The sequence below is a fragment of the Solea solea genome, chromosome 2 (genome assembly GCF_958295425.1).
Source record: "Solea solea chromosome 2, fSolSol10.1, whole genome shotgun sequence".
Lineage (NCBI taxonomy): Eukaryota > Metazoa > Chordata > Actinopteri > Pleuronectiformes > Soleidae > Solea > Solea solea.
Genome location: NC_081135.1, coordinates 5,557,756 through 5,579,606, shown reverse-complemented (window position 1 = coordinate 5,579,606; position 21,851 = coordinate 5,557,756). Strand labels below are relative to the sequence as shown.

At 39.1% G+C, this 21,851-nt stretch overlaps 1 protein-coding gene across 4 annotated transcripts in view; it reads left to right on the top strand.

Moving 5' to 3' along the window:
• The first annotated feature begins 1,253 nt into the window (after positions 1 to 1,253).
• LOC131476085 (sodium-driven chloride bicarbonate exchanger-like) overlaps positions 1,254 to 21,851 on the top strand; it is a 37,820-nt gene continuing 17,222 nt past the window's right edge. Inside the window, exons 1-5 of one of the 4 annotated variants that reach the window (XM_058654576.1) lie at positions 1,254 to 1,673; positions 3,010 to 3,039; positions 17,159 to 17,240; positions 21,325 to 21,468; positions 21,674 to 21,812. In XM_058654576.1, the coding sequence (XP_058510559.1) occupies positions 1,626 to 1,673; positions 3,010 to 3,039; positions 17,159 to 17,240; positions 21,325 to 21,468; positions 21,674 to 21,812 (443 nt within the window). In that variant the 5' untranslated portion in view covers positions 1,254 to 1,625. Of the gene's footprint in view, positions 1,674 to 3,009; positions 3,040 to 6,119; positions 6,499 to 17,158; positions 17,241 to 21,324; positions 21,469 to 21,670; positions 21,813 to 21,851 lie in introns of those variants that run through there. The other 3 variants (XM_058654568.1, XM_058654593.1, XM_058654584.1) reach the window with 3 other exon arrangements.

The following is a 21,851-nucleotide window of genomic DNA, read 5'->3' as shown; positions in this document are numbered from 1 at the left end:
ATGTTTGACCGCAAGAGGGAGCCAGCGCACAAACATCCCAGCAGTAGCTCGCGTGATAATGTACTGTAGATATTACAGTTATACCCACAGCTTCATTCTCCCTCGGACAGTGAATTCAATTTTAAATATCCATATTGTTATTTGTGAATATCTTTAGATACCTATAACTCAGATAGGACTATCCCTAATCCAGTTTCATATATCTGCAACTTATCTCTAACTCCTCATATTTTATTCCAGTTGTAGGTACCTTTATCTTCCCTCAGTCTCGATTGGTCGAGTAATCATTTGGTCCGTAAAATTTTTAAAAATTTATTTAAAAAAATCAGTATTTTTCAAACCTGGAAATGATGATGTTCTCAATTATCTTGTTTTGTCCACAAACTAAACGTAATCATTTTGAAGGATTTCTTTGTTATATGGAGCAAATAAACCAGAAAGTGGTGAACATTTAGAATAAAAAGCAAAAAATAGTTTGAATTCTTAAAAAAAAACACTCAACCGATTCATTGATAAAACTTCATGTAACAGTTACTAAATCATCTTTATAACGATTAATCGAGTAACTGTTTCAGTATCAATATTGTCATTTTAAGATATCTTGAATTAAGTTGTAATTATTCATGACATTTTATACATGTTGACCTGGTTTAGTTAGCTTCAAATCTTTTCAAATTTTCATTACAGATGTCTCACGTTGGAAATGCTATTATTAGATTACATATTTCTCGAACTGTCATGATAATTGATTATGATTATGGCGGTGATATCTGTAATAGTCAAAATGTGGCCATTGATTGAATATTAAAATCGGCTTCCAACTGGTCAACGCCGGCTCGGGATCGCGTGCTGCAGCTGTAGAATAATGATGGGACGGTTTGGAGAACATTATTACTGCGGCTGCTGTCACTGTTTGCTGTGGTGGACAGTCACTTCAATCAGTGTCATACAATGACTATTGATGTGTGAAAAGAGCTGATTATAGTAATGGTTGCGTCTTTTTATTCCCTTAAACGTCCACGTATATGATTCAGGCCATGATCGAGAAAATCCTCATGGGAGTTTCACTCAAACGTGAGACACATTAGGAGACATTAGGAAGAGATTGTAAAATGATTGTATGGTAATGGCTGCTGTATTTTAACTAGATTACAGTGGAAATGACACAAAGACATATTTAGCATAAATCTAATGGAAATTAGAACATGGCAGTCGCTTTAAATGCGTAACTGGATTCAGACTCATTCCACTGAAATGCATCTACAAACGCATGTGTGTATTTCTATAAATACATACAGTATGTATGAAGGTGCAGTTGTGACAAATGTGCGCACAGCCGTGTGCGCCTCTCATCACCGACGCGTCCAGCTCCGCACGCGTGTAGTGGGAACCGCTGCAGCTCCCTCCTCCATGCGTAAATTATGTAGGGCAGGACGGCAATGCTCTGCTACCTCCATTTGAGAAAACCCGGCCGGTGAATGTGAGGCGAACACATAAATAAAGGAAGAGAAAAAGAAGAAAGAAAGAGAGCAGAAGAAGAAGCCACCCTCATCCTCAAGCAGCATTTGACAGAGGAGGAGTGGCGCATCACGACCTGCATATTGTGAAGCCAAGGAGAAGAAAAGATGGACATTACGGATCAAGGAGCTCAAATGGAGCCGTTGTTACCCACGGTAAGACGAAATACACACAATATTGCTGTTTTTCTCTTTTAAATGTGATGTTTGGATCATAGACATAGATTAGAATGTAGAACAAAGCATCATACTGGCTTAAGACACATTTCCATTGTGTATTTCATGTCAAGCTGCCTCTCATTGTGTTGGCTTGTGGACCAAAGAGAATGTTGCGCACCATAAATTGATTTTTTTTTTTACCCCTAGCACAAATATGAACCATATTTGGCTAAATATTATACATCTCTCTCACTACTAACGCCTACGGCTTCACATCCATGGTGCACTATACAGGTTGATATAACAGCAACAGCAGCTGCAGCTCTTTAACATTCATGTGCTGCCTCCATGAAGGTAATAGGGTAATATTTTGCCTTTCAGCCAAATTTACTTGGTTTACAAGGTCGACCCAGTTTTTATTCCCTCCATGCAACCTTTCAAACTGTTGCTTCAAGTGTTGAATGTTGCAGGTGCAAGATGTGATGAGAACATGTCATGACTGCAGAGAGAAAGAGGTGGCCTTTTCTGAGTTATTGCATTTCCAAAACCCTTTTTCAGTGGAAGCACGAACAAGCATTCATGGAAAAATAATCACCATCTATAACCTGTGATGCAACGCAAAGTATTCAAGATGTTAAACATGTAGTTTACACTCTGCAGTCTTATAGCTCATGGTGTTACACATCACATTCTGAGACAATGAAGACTTAAGGCTGCTTCTGCGGTCAATCAGTCACCTTTTTAACATGCAGGTGTGATAATGCTGTGAAAGAGAAAACGAAAGAGGAGATTAGAAAAGCATGAGGAGGCGAGATGGGATTAAATAAATAGCTCTGTTTTCACTCCTGTTCTGGAGGCTAATCAATACTCTTCTCTGATTTGTTCTATTTGTGGATGTGTTACATGAGGACTTAGTTTGCCGGCGCTTATAGCTGACAGTGCTCATGTGGTGTGGGATGGCTGTTTGGTTTCCTCTGCAGTCTCAATGCAGTGTGGTTGTTTCCCTGTCATTGTAAGTCATTGCTGCTGCTTCCACACCCCCCCCCCATCCAACGCCTGTGTAACAAGCCACTGCGTTGTCATGGTTTCACCAAAATGTGTATGGGCATGTGAGGTGTTAGTATGCTGAGAATCTTAGGGTATCCTAAAAAAGGTTACCAGTTTCCCAAGGTCAAGCATGACAAGATGTTTACATCAGGAAGGACTGTACGTGAATGCATCGCTGCTGTAGCACTAAGCTGCCTTTCAGTATCTGGCATGACAGAAATGCATCCCCATGCCTTGACCCGTTTTGTCCCGTTTGCTGATTTCTTGATGTTCTTTGACTTTGCAGGAACACAGTCCCCAAGAAAATAAAGATGTGGTGAGTAGATTTCCTTACGTTGCCTTTGTCTGTTTTGCTTAGAAAAAACAATCCATCCATCCATCCATTTTCGCACATGAATTGTTTTTAAATAAAGGCAAACCTTTACAAATTAAATAGCTGACAAAATAAAACATGTAAACACATAATGTATCAGTTAAAATGGGTCAAAGGTCACAAATGCTTTAACTTTCTCACTCACTCAGGGACCTTAATTAATTCATCGGTCCAAAGTTTCCGGTGTGTGAAGTTTATTTTATCATTATTAAAAAATGTTTAATTCAGGCCAACATTTTTTTTTTACTAGTAATGGATGTAATTTAAAACATAGCCAAGTACAGTTCATCCAAAAAAACAATCTTAAGAAAAGAACACAAGTACACAAAAACATACTCAATTACAGTAACACAAGTAAATGTAATTCATTACCTTACACCTCTGCAATGTTTTTGGGTTCTCTTGTCACATTATTAATCTCAAAATCTTTAAGGAGTTCTTTTTCCTGCATATTTTTATTTGGTGTACAGTTATGTTAATAGTCTGTCTTGACCTTTACTACAGAAGTTTCTTTTTCCACTTCTGAACAACTAAAATATATAAATATATTAAATTAGCCAGCTTGTTTAGCAGATGTCGTGGATTTCTGGATCATAATGGTTTTTCAGTGTGCAACAAGCAGCCACACAAGGCTGTGAATATGCCGGGTAAATAATAATAGATAATGGGAATTAAATAGAGTTGAGGCTTTCAGCGTTTGAAACAGCTTTGAAAAGCTCACAGGGAATGAGAATACAACAGAGTGAGTGGCAACAAGCTTTGATGCTCATTGGTCGTCTGATCTGACAAAATAGTGCTTATGCAACTGTGATCTGTGAGTCAGTCTGAGGACAAGACTGAGCTCAAAGTGTCTGCCACTAGCCAAACTGTGAATCTTACAAGTTTTTTTCTCTGTAACTTTGTGCTCGGTGACAGCGTGCAAACTTAGTGAACCTGTATGTTTGACAGACACTGATTATCTCAGGGTGGTGTTTGAACATACGAATGCAGTTGCTCTGAAATTAAAAAAAACAATAGAATCAAGACTGAGAAAACATCTCACATAAATAATGTTTTTTCTGTATTTCTCACTCTGCATTTAAACAGTTTTATACTAGATACAGCACTGTCTATGGACACATTTTTAATGTGCCCCTTTAGCACATAAAAACACAATGTGTCATTTTTACCATTAAATGTGTCAATCAGCAGATGTAGGTCATCATTGTGTCCTAACTAATCTAACCTAGTTAGTTAACAGATAGGAGAATATCAAAACTTTGTCGTTTTACTGTTTAAAGAAGTGTTTTTTATTTAAACTCAACTGTTGTTCTTGTGCTAGATAAGGCTTATGTTAGTCTGTACCACTTCTTATTTGTCCTGCAGCTCTGAAACTATTTAAAGATATGACATTTTATTGATAATTTTGTGACAGTAAACAAGAATGTGTCACGCTGTGAGAAAATAATGAGTACAAATGATTTGTTTCAATATTTTGGGAATGTACTCAGCCATAATCACTCCAGAGGAGACATAACAGTTAGGTTGGACACTAACATCAGTATCATTGTCAACATTTATTGTTTTGAATCATTTTACCACTAAGCTCAGTCTCTGAACTGTTGTTTTGTTCATTGTTGCACTGGGCATCTGCTGACATGACAACCTTTGTCAGATCATTTTATTGATCTTGGCCACATGTCAGTTACATATTGACACAAACTTTAGTGGCCCTGGTCCTGGATTTGACATGGATGTGATTGCTGTCGTCCTAATTTCAACCCTTGAATAAAAGCAGGCTCTCTGCCAGGCTGTCCACTTAGGGCTGTTTGATTGGTTGCTTTGGAGAAGATCAGAGAGGACAGACGGAGGAAGTCTGCAGGAGTTGACCAGGCTTGTTCTTTTGAGCATGGTGTTCTTGGATCAGTGTGAAATCTCTGTTCGAAATTGGTAATCCAACTGTGCAGGCAGGCGGGCAGGAAGCCTCCCCTCAACAGCCAGGAGCTTTGACAGGCTGTGTTCCTTTGCATGGTTAATTATAGTCATGTCAGTGGAGTGGAGATTGATGCATGGATGTAGGTAGAGGGAGAAGGGTCCAGAGTTGATGGAGGATGTGAGAGACAGATGGTTAGATGGGGGAGATATTAGATTGCAACTACTGTGTGTGAATCATATTAAGTGTCACATTTGCAACAATTCAGAGTGACAATTCTTGTTTTTGTGTGTGGTTGTGTGAAATACTGACTGTGCTGCTGCTGTCAGTGGGAACATGGCTGCCAGTGGGGACAGATTTTAGCCACTTAATTAAAGGCCCATCTAATATAATCTCTGCCTGTTTGTACGATATCTCAAGAATTTGTTCACTGCTTTGTCTTGCCACGAGACAGCCTAACTTATTTTCTCTATGGGCTTTGGTGCAGGAATGTGAGCAGTTTTCAGTCAGAAAAAGGCTGTGTAATGATGAGAAAAAGCATCTAAAATCAGTTTTTCCCTTGTGTCCTTTCTGGCAACCATGTTATAACGAGGGCGAGCATCCGTGTCTCAGGCTGGGTCCTGGTGAGGGTGGCAAAATCTGCATTGACTATGTGTCAAAACCTCATGAAACCATTCTTAATTGAAAATCAACTATGTCCTGAAAGCAATATCAGCTGACATACAGTATACCAAAAAGATCATATCAAGTGGTCCAGCAGAAATACAGCAGCTGCTCGTTCCTGTTTCTTGCACGCCATGTCTTCACGGATTTGCTGACAATGCACTGCTGCCACAGAACAGCTTTGTTACCTTAGGTGAACTGTGCAGACACACACACACACAAACACACACACACAGATGTACTGTAACGGCAGTATATTGTAAACTTGAATCCCTTACACTGCTCGCTGCTTCCTCTATTTGGAGCTTGTGGCGGACATGGGGCAGGTGACTTCAGGAGGTGCATGAAGCCCCTCACACAGGATGGTGTGGTTTGGCTCCTCCTAGGTTACACAGCCACAGAGCTCAAGCAGAGCAGAGCAGTGCATGGCACAGCATCGGTGATGTCAGAGCGTTAATCTCTCGGGGGGGATTGGCTGATTGAAACACTTGTCAAGAACATTTGATGCTACCCTGGATGAAGGCAGAGGCTGAGGCAGAGCTGGAGCCGTTCTGAGCTCCAGCATGGGAAAGGAGAGTGGTTGAGGGGAGCGGCTGAGGAGCGGAGAGGTCCTGACTGAGAGCTCAACAAGCTGACTCCATCATTCTCCATTATTCTCTCTGACTCCTCACACACTGACACAAAGCTCAGAGACAACTCAGGCCCTGAGCCTTTAGCCTCTCATCTTACCACTGCCGCAAGCACAAGGGGAGTTAGCGGGCATCTTGCCCCAACATTTAGGACCTACCATGCTGTCAGTGGACCACAGTAGAGGATTCGTTTATCAGGTAGGTGTACTTTGCACCTGAATATATTCTATTTGAGGGTGACTTTGATTATGGCATCATGTAAATTTGGATGCCCTGCCTCTGTGACATAGACTTAGCTGCATAAAGAGCATATTCTGGAAAGAAGATTGCATATGATCTCTTGCATTTTTTTTTAACCGTTTTATTAACTGCATTATATTAATGCATGTATAGATAATAGGATGTGAGAGGCTTGCATCCTGTGCTGCAGAGAGTGCCAGTTGTGCTGATATGCACTGCGAAAGGTCCCGGGGAGGTTGGCTGACAGATGGGACTGTCACTGTGGGGCTAGAGAGGAGCTTACAGCTGCTGCACTGACCCTGGTGATCGCTGAGGGAGAAATGGGTGAAGAAAAGCTAGGAAAAATAGATTTATTGGTTTTTCAGTACTCTGTCCCACATTCTAGCGTTTTCTTTATGTGCTTATACGACATGCGGACAATTTTTTTACCTTCTTCAAACCCGAGCAACTTTTTAGAAAATAAAACTTCTCTCTCGTTTGCGGGCGCAGTGTTCATACTTCTCATCTTGTGCCCCCCTGCGTCCGACAAGGTTAAAGAGAGGTGATGTTGGAGAGTCGTTTCCAGTGCACATACACTTAGCATATTCTTCCCTGTGATGCTGCCGATGCAGAACCTGCTGCCATTGCCACGGTAACCATGGCCATCTGTAGGGATGAAAACCATGACAAGAGAAGCAGGCAGCCAATCACAGTGCATGTACAGCTGTTGTTAATCCATCCCCCCCATAGCTGTAGGGAAAGAATCATTCTGGCTCTTTGCACATGTGGTAAAGCCTTCTAATAACGGATTGAAAGTAAAGAGATTTACATTAAGACCCAGCCTTATGCATTTTGCATGAAACACTCTTTGCTCGGACATGTCCTGTTCATGCTGTAAAGAAAGAATGCAATTTAGAGTATTTCATTTTAATATGATTTCTAGTGAACACCTCGTGGCCTAGATCCCAGGGCATAGTCATGTAAACATCCATCATCCATGCTGTTGTTAAATCCCCAGGAGAAATCCCTGCAGAACACAAATGAGGTCACCTATCTGCTTCCCATTGAGGGATATGATAATGGACTCAGATTCCTGGAAAGGAGCATGGGAGAATCAATATGCCTGTGTTTCAGCTTGGCAAAGGAAATGGAATATAAGCTTGGTGTTGACACTTGAAGACGCCCTCCTTGTTGTTTTGTAACTAGCTGCATTGGTGGATAGTTAATATGATCCATTCCAACAAGTGTTGGATTTGTTGATATTTTGTCCCCATTATGCATTTTGTATTTGTACCAATGGTGGATATAAACATTCTCAGCTGTCAGCTATTCAGAATATGTCATTGCACTATGGCACTGATAAACGACTACCTTACAAGTAGTAGCACTATAATATTGTGTGACTGTAGTATTTCTACACATTTCTTTACTGTTACAGTTTTGCCTCACATACTCACATTTTCTATACATTAGCTTCCATCTATGACCTGACAAAAACATGTCATTTTAGCATAGTTATTCTTTTATTAAAAGTAAACTAAACTAAACTACGAAATGATAACAGAGCTCTCTGTGGTTATCTGTTCCTGGTTCTTTTTTTAACTCAACTCAACTCAACTTTATTTATAAAGCGCTTTAAGCAGCCGTAGCTGAGACAAAGTGCTGTACAAGAAATAAAACAAAAAGTAAAACAATAAAAATACTAAAACAATAAAAACAACAAAACAACAAAAATGTTAAAACAATAAAAACAATAAAACAATAAAGATATTAAGAGAATAAAAACAATAAAACACTAAAAACAAGAGCAGAGTCTCATGCTGAGTTGAAAGCCAGGGAATAAAAATGGGTTTTAAGATGAGTTTTAAAAATTTTTAAAACTCAAGCTGTCACACACTTTCCAGGCCACTTTCAGTGTTGCCTGGGTTTATTTCTGACAGCAGGCCTGTCAGTTGACAAACCCCAGAATCTTGCTGGAGGCACAGCTGCAGCTTTGAGGGATGGCACGATATCAGTTTTTACTGTCCGATACCGATATGATATCACAACCTCCAGTACCTACCGTTATAGATATCAGTCCAAATTCCAAAACAGTCATTTTACACCTTTAAATTACAAAGCTGTTAACAGACAGACAGACAGACAGACAGACAGACAGACGACTTTATTAATCCCTTTGGGAGGTTCCCTCAGGGAAATTAACATAACAATACATTTGTGCTACCACCTACAGCCATGTCAAGAGATAATTCTCCAACTGTGTAACAAATATTCTTCTTTCATAAAGAAGAAACAAGCAGCCAACAACATGACTCAGCTAAAATACTGTTGCTGATTTACTACTATTTTACATTTTTATCTTTCCAATATCCGATCCAGCCGATACCAATATTAAGTATCATACTGGCTCATCCCTCGCGGTCCTGCTGTCTGTCCAATGTGAAGATGTGCTGTATATCCAGTGGCTCTAACTACAGTCTAAATAAGTGTCATTCAGTCTCTGTGCAGGCTTTTTGTTTTATTGAATCTGTTTTGTGTGTCGACAAAAGCTATGGTTAGGCCTGGCAGTCTAGTGATCCTGAGGACACCGTGGCTTTGTTGGCCAATCACTCAATCCTCTGAGGGCAATGTTCAACAATGTCAGATGTAAAAACTCATCAGGAAGAGTGGTTAGACCACATGTGCAGTAGTGTGAGGTGTGGAATCAGGTGTTATGAGGTGGCAAACTAATTGCTTCAGACGGTAACTGTGTATTTCTTGTGCAGTGACGAGCTGTGTCACACTAAGTAACACATTAACACTTACATAGTTCAAATTGATTTTTGTTGAATTGTTTATTGTCTTATTCAGGAATAGGGCTGATTGATTTGTAGATTTTCTGACAGATAATGTAATTTCATTTGCACCATTTTGAGTCAAGTCAAGCCTCCGATCAATATTCACTTTGTAATACATTTTAAACGTGATGTTGCATTACCACATATGAAATCATCCACTCTAATATTTGTTGTAAAGTTGAATTTAGGTTTATTGGTGTTGGATTAACTTTTGACTGCTTAAATGACAGTATCATCATTTAATTGCATTATAACAAAGGTAGATATTGAAGATATTGACTTATTTGAAAACATTTTATTGTAATAAACGTTATGGTTATATCCGTGAAAACCCAAGTACTAGTAGTTTCTCAAAAAAGTCACCTTGCTTCCTTATTCTGATGCTCGGTTTGAACGTCATCAGGTCATCTAGACCATGTCTGAATGCATGATGTTGCTGCCTTGTGATTGTTTGATTATCTATTTACATTAATAAGCAGTGTAATGGGCAATAGATTCAACAGATTCTCTGGTTAAGAAAACTGGAGGCTGGAACTACTGCTTCTACAAATTCGGTGAATTAAGCGTTTGAATATTTTCCAAAATATCTAAATCTACAAAACAAATTTGCTGAATGTATAGGATAGATGTATAGTCTAAATAGTTCCTGAGACACTGTACTGTAACTGACACCTGTATTCTCTTCCCAGCCCAAAGCACAGATATAGAGCAGGATATTGATTTGCAGCTACAGAATGTGCTTTGAATTAAAATGAGATGTAGCCCTGCATCGTGAAGGTCGCCGTGCCCTCCTTACCATCACGACACATACTTTCACTGTGCTCGCATCGCATAAGAGCATGCATGCACAGCACTGCATTAACACTGTATGACATGAGGGCAACCTATGGCCCTCAGTTCATGTCAAGCCTGGAGGCTTTTACTCTCCTCCCTTCAGTTTGTTGCTCATCCATCCACACTGCTCCTCCCCATCACACCATGTCGCCCACAGAGGAGCTGTGTGCATTACCGGGCATGCATATATGTACAATGTATGTCCCTGTGTGTGTCCAGTACATGTGCCACTTGTATTGTACTGAATCTGTGCATAGTGCCGTTGCCTTGCAGCAAAAAGACAGAATGCAGAAGTTAACTGGACACACTAAATTGCCCGTAGGTGTGAGAGTGAATGGTGGTTTGTCTCTATGTGGCCCTGCGATGGACTGGCGACCTGTCCAGGGTGTACCCTGCCTTTTCCCCAACTGGGATTGGCACGGGCAGCCATCATGTGGAGGATGAAGTGGTACACAATTGATGGATGGATGGATGAATCTCTACATGCTATTTGCTGCATATTTAAAAGAATGTTTGTAGGATTTGAGTATGGACACACAGAAAAAAATAACTGTTAAGGAAAATGGCTTTATAATGAACAAATGTAGAAATAATAGATATTTATTTTATACAGTACTGTGCAATAAGTCTAAGGCCACCACTGGCTTTGTTGGCCTTGCTGATACACAATGATGGTTTTATGTCTGGCATAATAGACCTATTATGCCAGGTTTCCACAGGTACTACAGCTCCCATTTTCTACATACAATAGTAGGAAAAAACACAGGTGTTACCAGTGGCAATAACAGTGTTATTGAGGTTTGAAAAAGCCAGGTTTCTTCTGATGATCAAATATAAGCGGTGAGCACACCAAATACTTGCCATTTTAGCCTGAAGAAGCTAGTTAAAAAAACAACAACACACAGTTATTTATGTTTGGTTGTATTGTAATAAAGAGATTGAGAAAAAAACTACAAATGGTTATTCTGGCATTACAGAAATCTAATGGTCTAATAGTTACATTCCAGTGTGTCTGTTCATGATGCTACATGGTCACATGTTTACCCCTCCTCCACCTCTCACATCCCGACTCCTCTTGAGTCTTGGTCACGTGCTCACTGCTCCCGTTCCCCCTCAAGCCGTCCTCACCAACCAGCGGACCAAACGAGAAAAGGATGATTTAATTCTCTCCACCGTGCACGGCCCTCCATCACTGATCCCATGGTCAGAGACGAGGTTTTATCCTGCTGTAAAGGCGGGCACATTAATCTCAACCCAGATTGTTGAGCTGCGATGCAGCTCTCTCGACTGATCTGGGGTCAGCATCATGAGGTAGAGGAACCGGTATCTATAAATAGAAGCAGGGACCTACAGGGAGGAGATTCTGGCTCATTCGTCATGATAAGCAGGGTAAAAGCGTTGTTTGGGACAAAATAGAGGTTCATAACATCAGGCTCACAAACATCAAAAAGAGTCATTGCTTTAGTTAAACATTAGAGACAAAGATGCAGAAATTAAGCCTCTATGGGAGGTTGTTGGATCTTATTCTGCCCCATTTACTGTTTAAGATTGTCAATACAAACTCCTAATTGTTTTTTTCTCTCCAAATTTTACATTTACAGGGCAAGGGGGAAAATGCTCCGTAGCTACAGTATCATTAAATATAAGAATACAGTATATATGCAGATTTTTTTAAATCTGAAAATGAATTACATTATACAAATACACACATGATGTGTCCCGATGTACTGCATTGGCATAAAGTTGATTAATAGACTTCCTAATTACTGTATGTGATCTGATAGGAGATAGAAAATCATTATCGAGACCATATAGACCATAAACCCACAGCACTTACAAAATGACATTTATAGTTGAGTAGAAACATCAATTTAAACATCAATATTAATATCATTAATATTGTATTTGCATCAGCACAGCTCCTTGCAGTCACAGTGTGTGTGTGAGTGAGTGAGTTAGTGAGTAAATATGTGTTACGACAGCTAGACTGTAGCTGCCAAGGATGTGGGAGCGATAAGTTGTGATAAATCTGTATTATCTTTCTGTACTTTGATACACAAGGCTCTGGAAAAAGAAAAATTGGTCATGTGCACTGTTAAGACAGTAATGTGTTGCACATTGGTAGATTAGGTTTGGTAAGACAAAATCCTTTACTGTCGATGTGAAAGGAGTCAATTGCTTGCGTGTAGGTTTATCCATGTTTTAAAATACCTGTACATTTTGGTGTACAATAGGTATTAAAAAGGTTGTTACATGTCAAATTATAAACAGTAAGGATTTCACACAGTAGTAGTGAACTACAAACTTGGCGTCGTGTTAGTAATGCTGTTTTCAGAGAAATATGGCTGCATTGATTGTTTTCCTCAGTCAAGGAAACACGTGTTATGGTCTGTTAGTGAGATATGACAATGTGGTGACAGGGTCCAGGGGAGAAACTATACCATTATTAAAGCACATGTCTTCATTCAGTGTAGCACAACAATGGTTTTAAAAGCCTCATTCTTTTGCCATCTGGTTATGTGTTCTATGCCAGAGCTTTAAACTACATTCTAGCTGAATTTAGATTATATGTATAATTCTCATGGGGTTTTAAGAATGAGTTACTGAGACTGAGGGAGTTTCCCTGGGGACGTGCAGGGCCAACCAGCAGTGCCAGCCCTGTGTCAACCTCATCCTCTCCCAGGCTTGTCTCAAACAACCGGTCACTGCCATGAGGACAGATTAAAAGCAAGGAAAAGGAAATTTCTTTATCTAGAGTGCTGATTAAGTCTGTAATTCATCCCACGGTGAATTGAGTGCAGTGGTCAGAGTGTACTGACTGTACAGTGGAACCGCAGTGAGTGTAGATGCAATATTAACACATAGAGACGCTGTGTTTATGTTTATCTGCAGATTTCCTTCAATATGATTACAATAATTACAACTTCCCTATTTATGCAAATGGATGGATGTAAAAATAAGTTGTCTGATTATGACACAAGTGTATAACAAGAATTCAATCAGAATAAACCATTTTGTCATGTACAGTGAGTTTTCCGATTGTCTGCAAAAGAACACTGTCAACTGAGTGTTCTTATTGCCTTTGGAAGTATATGAACTTAGAAGAACACATTAACACAGCTAATGTTTAGTCCTTAAATGTATTCATGATGGACATTAATAAGTAAACATGAGACAAGAGGGTATTCTGGACACATGACAGTCAGATCATAGTGTCTGACATATGCATCCTGTATAGGACAGGAAGCTTGAGGATCTGTCCTGGATATGGTGTGTTAAGGAAATATAGATGTCTCTTGTTTGACTAAATGGTGATATTTTCCAAACTTGTTGCATCCAATTTATAGATCATGAGACAGTATGGTATATCCGGACCCGACTTTTTTTTTCAAGTACACGTTGCACCATGGAAACAGGAGAAAGGCGGGTGTCTACAATGATAATGCTAGAGTTAGTTTTACTCTTCTGGGGCAGAATTGTTCGGAGATTTGGCAGGAACACATTGCTGTGCAGAGCTTGGTCTGATGCCTGACTTGTAACCAAATAAAAACTAAAACGAGTTATTTTTGGACCAGATTATTCAGATTTATGTGTTTTTTTCTGATTTTATTTCAATCAGACTAAACATAGCTTGTCAGTCTTTCAGATCACTGAAAGTCTATAGATGTCTGTCTGCAGCGACTACATAATTAATCTTAAACTGAGCCTGTGTTTGCATGTCTAAGAGAGTGACATGCAGTGCAATATCTCGGTATACTGTAAGCCCAGCACGTCAGCTGTCGACATCTGTCACACCGCATTCATTGGATTCACAGGGCTTGTTTCTCACATGTTCATGCATGTGTGTCCATCTGTGTGTGAGAGTGTTGTTGCACCAGTTGCTTAATCACTGCAGGATCAGGCGGCCACATTTAGCATGAAAGTGTGTAGCACATGTCTGCATATGAGATGCTGTTATTTCCAGTGTAGTGTAGGACTCCTTTTTTTAAAGAGTAGAGCTCTAATAATTCTATTAATTGTTTTTTTATATGAGTATTTAAGAGAAACTTGCTGTGCTTTGAGCTAAAAAGCAGCTCTGCAAGGAAAAACAGAGAGAGAGAGAGAGAGAGAGAGAGAAAAATGACTGATTTTGTGATTATATGGTTGAGTCCATGAACTAACTATGCATTTGGGATGGAAAGAAAGAACTGTGCTGGTTGTTTGTCAGAGAACCACTTTGGCCTGTATTATTTTAGGCTCTTTGCATTAGTGTTACTGCTGCTGCACTGTTCCATGGTATTCTATTATGTCCCTCTATTGTGCTTACAAATAATAGAATAATCACCACATTTTCACACTGTACATTTTTTCATATTTATTTGTAAATTGCCAATTTTCCAGCACCTGGTTCCTGAGAAGCTTTTGCCCTGTGATGATGGCTGTGCTTCTTTTCTAAGCAGTTAAATAACGAGAAGGACATTTAGCTCTTCTTATAAAAGAACACTCTGGATGTTGTTATTACCAGGCTTCTATCAAGCATGGGAACATATTTGGACCTAAATGCAGGAGAAGAGGTAGATTGTGACAAAAAGATAAACAATTATTATTAAGGTGTTAAAATCACCTTATATTTGTAAAGACACAAATCTAACCTGGCCTTTACGCTACCATTAGTCAAATAACAGCTGTTGTCAGTGCAGTTCCACTGTTTAAGGAAGGGTAGGCAGTATTTAGTTTAGTTTAGTTTTTGGCGTAATTGATCAATAATTTCATAATATTCTTTCAGCATATTTTTTTTACTGACAAACTAAATCAACTAAGAGAGATAAACACTTCTTCACTTCTCTGTTTACAGCTTCACTACTAAATCTATAGTATCATGAGATTTAACCAATCACAGGGAGCTATAGTTAATTAATGTAGTTAAAAAGAACAATATTTGCTTTGAAGGTTTAGAAATGATTACCTCAAAACTGTTTTTGAGTAGAATATTTGAGTAAAGGTACTTTCCACCAGTGCTAGACACCAGCCTTGTGATAGTTGTGTAGTAGGTACACAATCAGTACACCCACAGTACATTAAGTACCATCCAGTTGGAAAAGACTGTCTAACAATAAAATACAGTGGCAAACATTGTCTTAAGCTATTGTAGACTTAAGCAGGCAAAGGTGAGCCTTTTTTAAGTGGCAAATATTTGTCATCCACATAGACTGCATATAAATAATGGACATAGTTCTCTGGGTTCCTCCTGAAGCCAAATAGGATTTGAAAATACATTGAATAGCCACCAGGGGGCAATTCCATTGGTTCCAAAAAGCAGTCTGTTTGAATGGAAGTTTATAGACAAATGAGCAGACTACCCACTTGATTTATAGCATCAGTAAACATTTTCTTTAGGACTTGAGGGTCACAATTTCTAGTTTTAGGTCTTCGATGGTAAAGAACACTTTTAAAAAATCTGTTAACAAAAAAAACATGGGTAATAATGGGTGCAGACACAGTGCAGTTGTTTTTGTTGTAAGTATGGCAGTAGTAGTTATTATGTTTTTAACTACATTTTGCACAGTATGTTCCAGTATGTCCTGTAATTGGACACTTCCAACCGAGTAAAAACCAATGAATAAACAGCCATTGTTTTCATAAAATATTCATCAGTAGTGATAGCATTCATGGACCAGTTCCTCTTAATTTCACTGTAAATGCATTTCACAGTATAAAATAACAGGAAAGCATAATATTTCATTGATTAGCACCAGCATCCCCCCCCACTCGACACATCCAGCATGTGCAGTGGCAAAGCTGTGGGTGGCAACACATTTACCTACATGTTTTTAGGCTCATGCACAAAGAAGCCATCTAGTTCCAGCCATGACTCAAAAACTGCGTAATAAGCTGCCGCTCAGCAGTAGAGCGTGGCTTTTTCACATTGTGATAGGCTGCCTCTTGTTGCCATAGCGATGGCCAATGGAAGCTAGCCTTATAATGCTGAGTTTCTGTGTGTGTGCGGGTGCATTTCCAGGACACATCCTCCCACTAGGCAAGTGAAGGGGAGAGCTGGTGCAGTGTACTGTTGTGTAACAACTTTCATTGTTTAGATGAGATATGGATTTAACTAGTGGAAACAAAGAGGCTCCTCTGATACGTGTGTGACATGAAAACTGTCCAGTCAGAGAAGCATGTACTACAATAATTGTTAACCCTGGTTAAAGATATAATATGTAGCATTTCTGCATTAAATATCTGAAAAAAAATATAAGAATAATGTTATGTATAATGCAGTGTTTCTCAGTCCTGTGTTTCCCTGCTCCAACTCACCCCGTTACTCAGCTTTTGCAGAGCTTCATCACTAGTTGACCCTTTGAATCTGGTGTGTTGGAGCAGGGAAACATCTATAACATGCAGGGCAGTAGGTCCCCAAGGACCAACAGTGTTTCTCATTGCTGGTCCTTGGGGACTTACTGCCCTGCATGTTTTAGACCAGAGGTCTCAAACTCAAATGACCTGGGGGCCACTGAGAGTCAAGTTTGGTCAGTAGGGGACTGGTCATGTGAAATAAAAGTCCCAACTTTTGAAAAAAAATATATTGAGATAACAATAATAATAATTTCAAAATAAAAGTGTTTCTTTTGATGTGAAATGAGTAATAGTTTACAATAGAAACTCATTACTCATTATAACTCATTGAAACTTGATTAAGTGGCGGGCCACATGAAATTGATTGGGGGGGGCCCATGTTTGAGATACCCGCAAACCAAATCCCATGATTCCATGCTGCTTCCCAATGTTATCAAACTATGTCTTTTGTTATTGTTTTGATTGCGAGAACACAGAAATAACACACTGTGCACTCTCTCTGTGTCTCTCTCTCTGTGTCCTCTCTCTCTGTGCACTCTCTCTGTGTCTCTCTCTCTGTGTCCTCTCTCTCTGTGTCTCTCTCTGTGTCTCTGTCTCTCTCTGTGTGTCTCTCTCTGTGTCTTTCTCTCTCATAGAGAACGGATGAGGAGGCGGTGGTGGATCGAGGGGGCACACGCTCCATGCTCAACACCAACTTTGAGAAGGAAGAGCTAGAAGGTAAACCCCCTTGATATTGCTGGATGCTATGTTTCCCATAATGCACCTCAGCAGCAGTCGCTGGTTGGTTGAACTAGACTAGACTAGAAGGATATTTGCTTGCCACAAAGTATAAGTCGTGCTTGTGTGCAGAAAACGTGCCTTGTGACAGAATCTCTGACAGCAGAGTTTACTGTTTGTATAAAACATGCCTATTGACTCTAAATGTGAATCATTAGGAATTGTGCTTCGTCAGAGATTAAGAGCTGTGTGTGTTTGTGTCAGCATGTCGTCCATTGTAAAGGAGGCTGAGATGACCATTAGTGTTCTGAATAGATAAAGAGACCTTAGCACAAAAAAGGCTTTCAACTTGACTGTGTAAAACAAGTATCCCTTTCAAACATAAAATGGGATAAAATTATCTGTTGCGAACTTCATCTGAAGATTATTTTAAATAAACAATGAAAAAATAATATCTATTTAAAAATGGCATCATCTCATCATGGTCTATTTCTCTCTCTATATATCGTATACCTGTATATCATGGGATAATATACGTACAGCCATATAGAATATTCATAGTGACACTAACCTTTTTCTGCTTCCCTTTATTTGAATTTCTATATTTAAAGCCATTGGGTTTTGGATAGCACACAATTACTTTGAATGAATATTTACATCTGAATTCGTAAATTATATATACAATATAATATTCTTATTTATTGAAATAAACATAAGTGATCTGATCGAAACTCCTTGTGTAACAGAATTGAACTTTTTCAACAACATAGTTTTCCCATTATTGTCTTGATAAAAGTACTGAGTGGACTGAATACATGTCAAGCTTCAGGTGATAATGCAGCCATATACTGCTTGCTTGTGTTGTACTGGAGTAATACAATATACTGTACATGAACGTGACCCTTTCATTATAATGTTCCTGCTCTTGCTGTTGCTGCTACTATCTCCCTCCTACACGTTCAACCCACGGATACATGGAAATTCAGACACAACTGACCAAACGTGTGTTTACATTATAATGGTTTCAACACAATCTGCTTTGTAGAACCCTGCTTGCTTCTTATTAACACATTTTGTATTTGACTTGAAGAGCATTAAAAAGGAATTAAGAAGCAAATGCACTTTTAAAGTTCGAGTGCTCAAGATGAAGGTGACTCAGATGGACTGATTAAACTCAGATCTTCTGTATTGTGGATTAATGTGTCTGGACAGTAAGAGGTCAAGTGAATACAATGATATTAGTCATAACTCCAGAAATGTGTCACTAATGACTGGTTCATATCTGATTATGTGTAAACCTTGTAAAGTGACTTACTTGAGGGGGATCTTATCTTTTGCCTGTATTGTCAATGAATGAATGACATACCAAACATAATGGCATGGTAAAATATAAAGATGAATTCACCAATTATGTTGTCATGGCAACACTCCACACTAAGGCAAAGATGTCACTCTTTGATTATGACAAATCTGCCGGTGAGATGACGCTTTCATCTCAAGGACTCTCGATGTCTTTGGTTGACGGTTGCTGTGATCAGTAGTCTGGTGCCGTGGTAACGTCGGAGGACCGCCCCTTTCTCCTCCATCATGCACCGTCCTCGTTCTTACACACACATCTACAGTACTAATATGAAGTATTAGTTACATGATTGGTTATTGTATTGATATTATTTTAACATTAAAACATAAGACAAAATATTGTCTTAGATTTTTTCCAGGTTTTATAGGCTATTGCAGTACTGATATTCATGAGTCATAGTCACATATTATGATGAATTAAATAATGATTACAAAGACATGTGATTGACATCAAACTTAAAGCCAAACCATCAGAAAACCTTTAAGCCTGACAACACGTATAGGCCATTTTATTGTTTCAAAGACATGTATCAAACATTAAGAAATACAATAACATATAATATTATCATACCATTATAAGTATGATGAACAGAAATTATCTTATTTTTAAAGGGTTGATATTTTCTTTTATTTTACAGAAATGCGTTATATTGAGATCTATTAACATACTGTAAATTGGGACATAGCATAAAATATTATTTATAAGCCATACTGCCTAACTCTTATATAACCTAATAACAAGAATTTTGTGCTGTCCATACCATGATGTGACATTTTGTGACATGGCACCAAATGTAGATGTATCCACTGCTATAATCCCTAATTAACAAATGATTTCCTCTTGTTTGAGCAACATCAACAAATTTCGTACTGACCAGCTGTTTAGGAAAATAACAGAAACAAAAACATAAATGTAACCCCACAGACAGCATAGCCCTGCAAAACTAGACATATCAAAAATAACTTTGACCTGCAGCACTATAGAGCTGCACAGTCAGAGCCAACCAATCAGCACTGACTTGTCTCAGTGAGCAGAACATGCATGAAAATACACATGAAAACACTTAAGGACATGAAAAAAGGCAAGTACTAAATCACACACGCACACACACACACCACTGAGATAAGGTGACAGAGAGATAAAGGCATACTATGACCTCAGCAGACGATAAGGCCTCCACTCGTGAGTCTTACTTAATAAGCATAAGCTCTGCTGCTCCATCTTTATTTTTAGCTCCTCTACCTCATTGTTCCTGTCTGCTGGAATGTTGTTTTTTTTATTAGGAAATTTGCTTCATGTGCAGTGTAAGTCTCTCCTCCTCTTCCTTCTCTGTCTGACATACATAATTTATCGCACTCTAACAGCAATTTGCTCTGGGTGGTTGCATCCATGGCAGGACAAGCTCTGGCAGAGTGAAACACACTCCCCAACTACAAATGTATTATGACACAAAGTTAGTTTTCTTATTAGACCCCACTTGTCCTTTATCCTGGATCTATGTCTGCGAAGTTGCAGCCTTAAAATGCTGTGGTGCCATTGTGATTAAATTTTGTACCTGTGCATTGCTTGATTCCATTAATTGGGCTATAATGTGATTAGTAATACATCTTAGTAAGTTAAACCAATTTTTTCCCCTCAGACTAAAGGCAAATGAGAAAATAATGAGATTTCTTACCGTAACTGAAACCAAAATAACAACCCTTTTCTTGAGACTTTTTTTCAGCTCTGTGTCATATCTGTACAACTCTACAACAAAAGCTGCACCAGCAATGACTGCCAAGGTCAGACAGGTTTTGGGGGTTGCTTAGTAAAAGGACACTATTTAGTCATAATTTGGTGTACAAAATAGCCTAAAACAACTATTGTCCTGACTACCTCTCCAACATGAATCCTAATGAAAATGACTCACCATCTCAAAACATTTCACATTGCTCAACTTGGTATACTGGCAGACAATAAAACAATAGTTTATACTAAGGTTATACTCCTGGAAGAGATGCTATAAATACAATATAACTTGGTTTCTCAATCCTGGTCCTGGGGTTCCACTGCATGTTTTGGATTCAAATAAATGGGTTGTTATGGTCGGCTCTTCAGCAAGCACTGCAAAAGCCTTTATTTGAATCAGGCGTTGAGCAAGGAAATGTCTATAACATGTAGGGCAGTGGAACCACAGTATATCCATGGGAATTAATGGGAATCTATGGGAATTTACTGGACAAATAATATATTGTAGCACGCATACAATATCTTTTTTTTTTTTTTTTATTCCAGTTAATGAGTAATAACTGTTTCCTCAACAGAGAGTGGAAATAAATAATAGAGGATAGCCTTAAACAAAGACAAAGACCAAATTACATATGTATTTGTTAAGCTTAAGTTTCTTTTCTTTTCCACTGAGGAACCTGAATAATTGGACTTAAATAACTGTCTTGTTACAAATCACCTCCCATTGTATTATAATCCACTTTTATGCTTTCATGTGAAGATACACCTCCGTCTTCTTCACTGTGTCAAAACAGATTCAAACTTCACCTTCATTGCAATTTGTTTGGATTGACAGAAAAAACAAGTAGAATTTAGATTTTAATGAAAGACTTAAATAACATAAATATTGTCAGTTTCCTTAATAAGTTAAGCTTGCTGTTCTGTAGGAGAAACATTCTTAATGTTGACTCTTACGGACGGACTGAGTTAAATGTGTCTCTTACATGTTGCCTCCAGGTCACCGCACTCTCTACATTGGGGTTCATGTACCGTTGGGTAGGAGGTCGCACCGACGCCATCGTCACCACGGACACAGACACAGGAAGAGGTCCAAGGAGAGGGACTCCTCAGCTGACGATGGACGAGAATCCCCCTCACACAGTAGGTGTCCAAGATGGACTCAAGCAAGCTCTAAATTTGTATTTATCTTAATTTACAGAGAGAATTCACTCATTCACACTCCAAACTATTTTTAGTTTCCATCTATAATTCCTCTATTTCCTATTATTTTCCAAATGCTCCCTTTTCCTTCCTGCTCCTCTCCCGATTAATATCCATCCTGTCACTGTCCCGCTTGCTGCAGCAGACACACCGGCTCAGAGGGTGCAGTTCCTCTTGGGGACAGAGGATGGCGATGAGGAACATATCCCCCATGCCCTGTTCACCGAGCTGGATGAAATCTGTCTCAGGGAGGGTGAGGACGCAGAGTGGAAAGAGACGGCCAGGTACGCTTCGGCGGTCGGCCACATGAGCTGAGTCTGGTC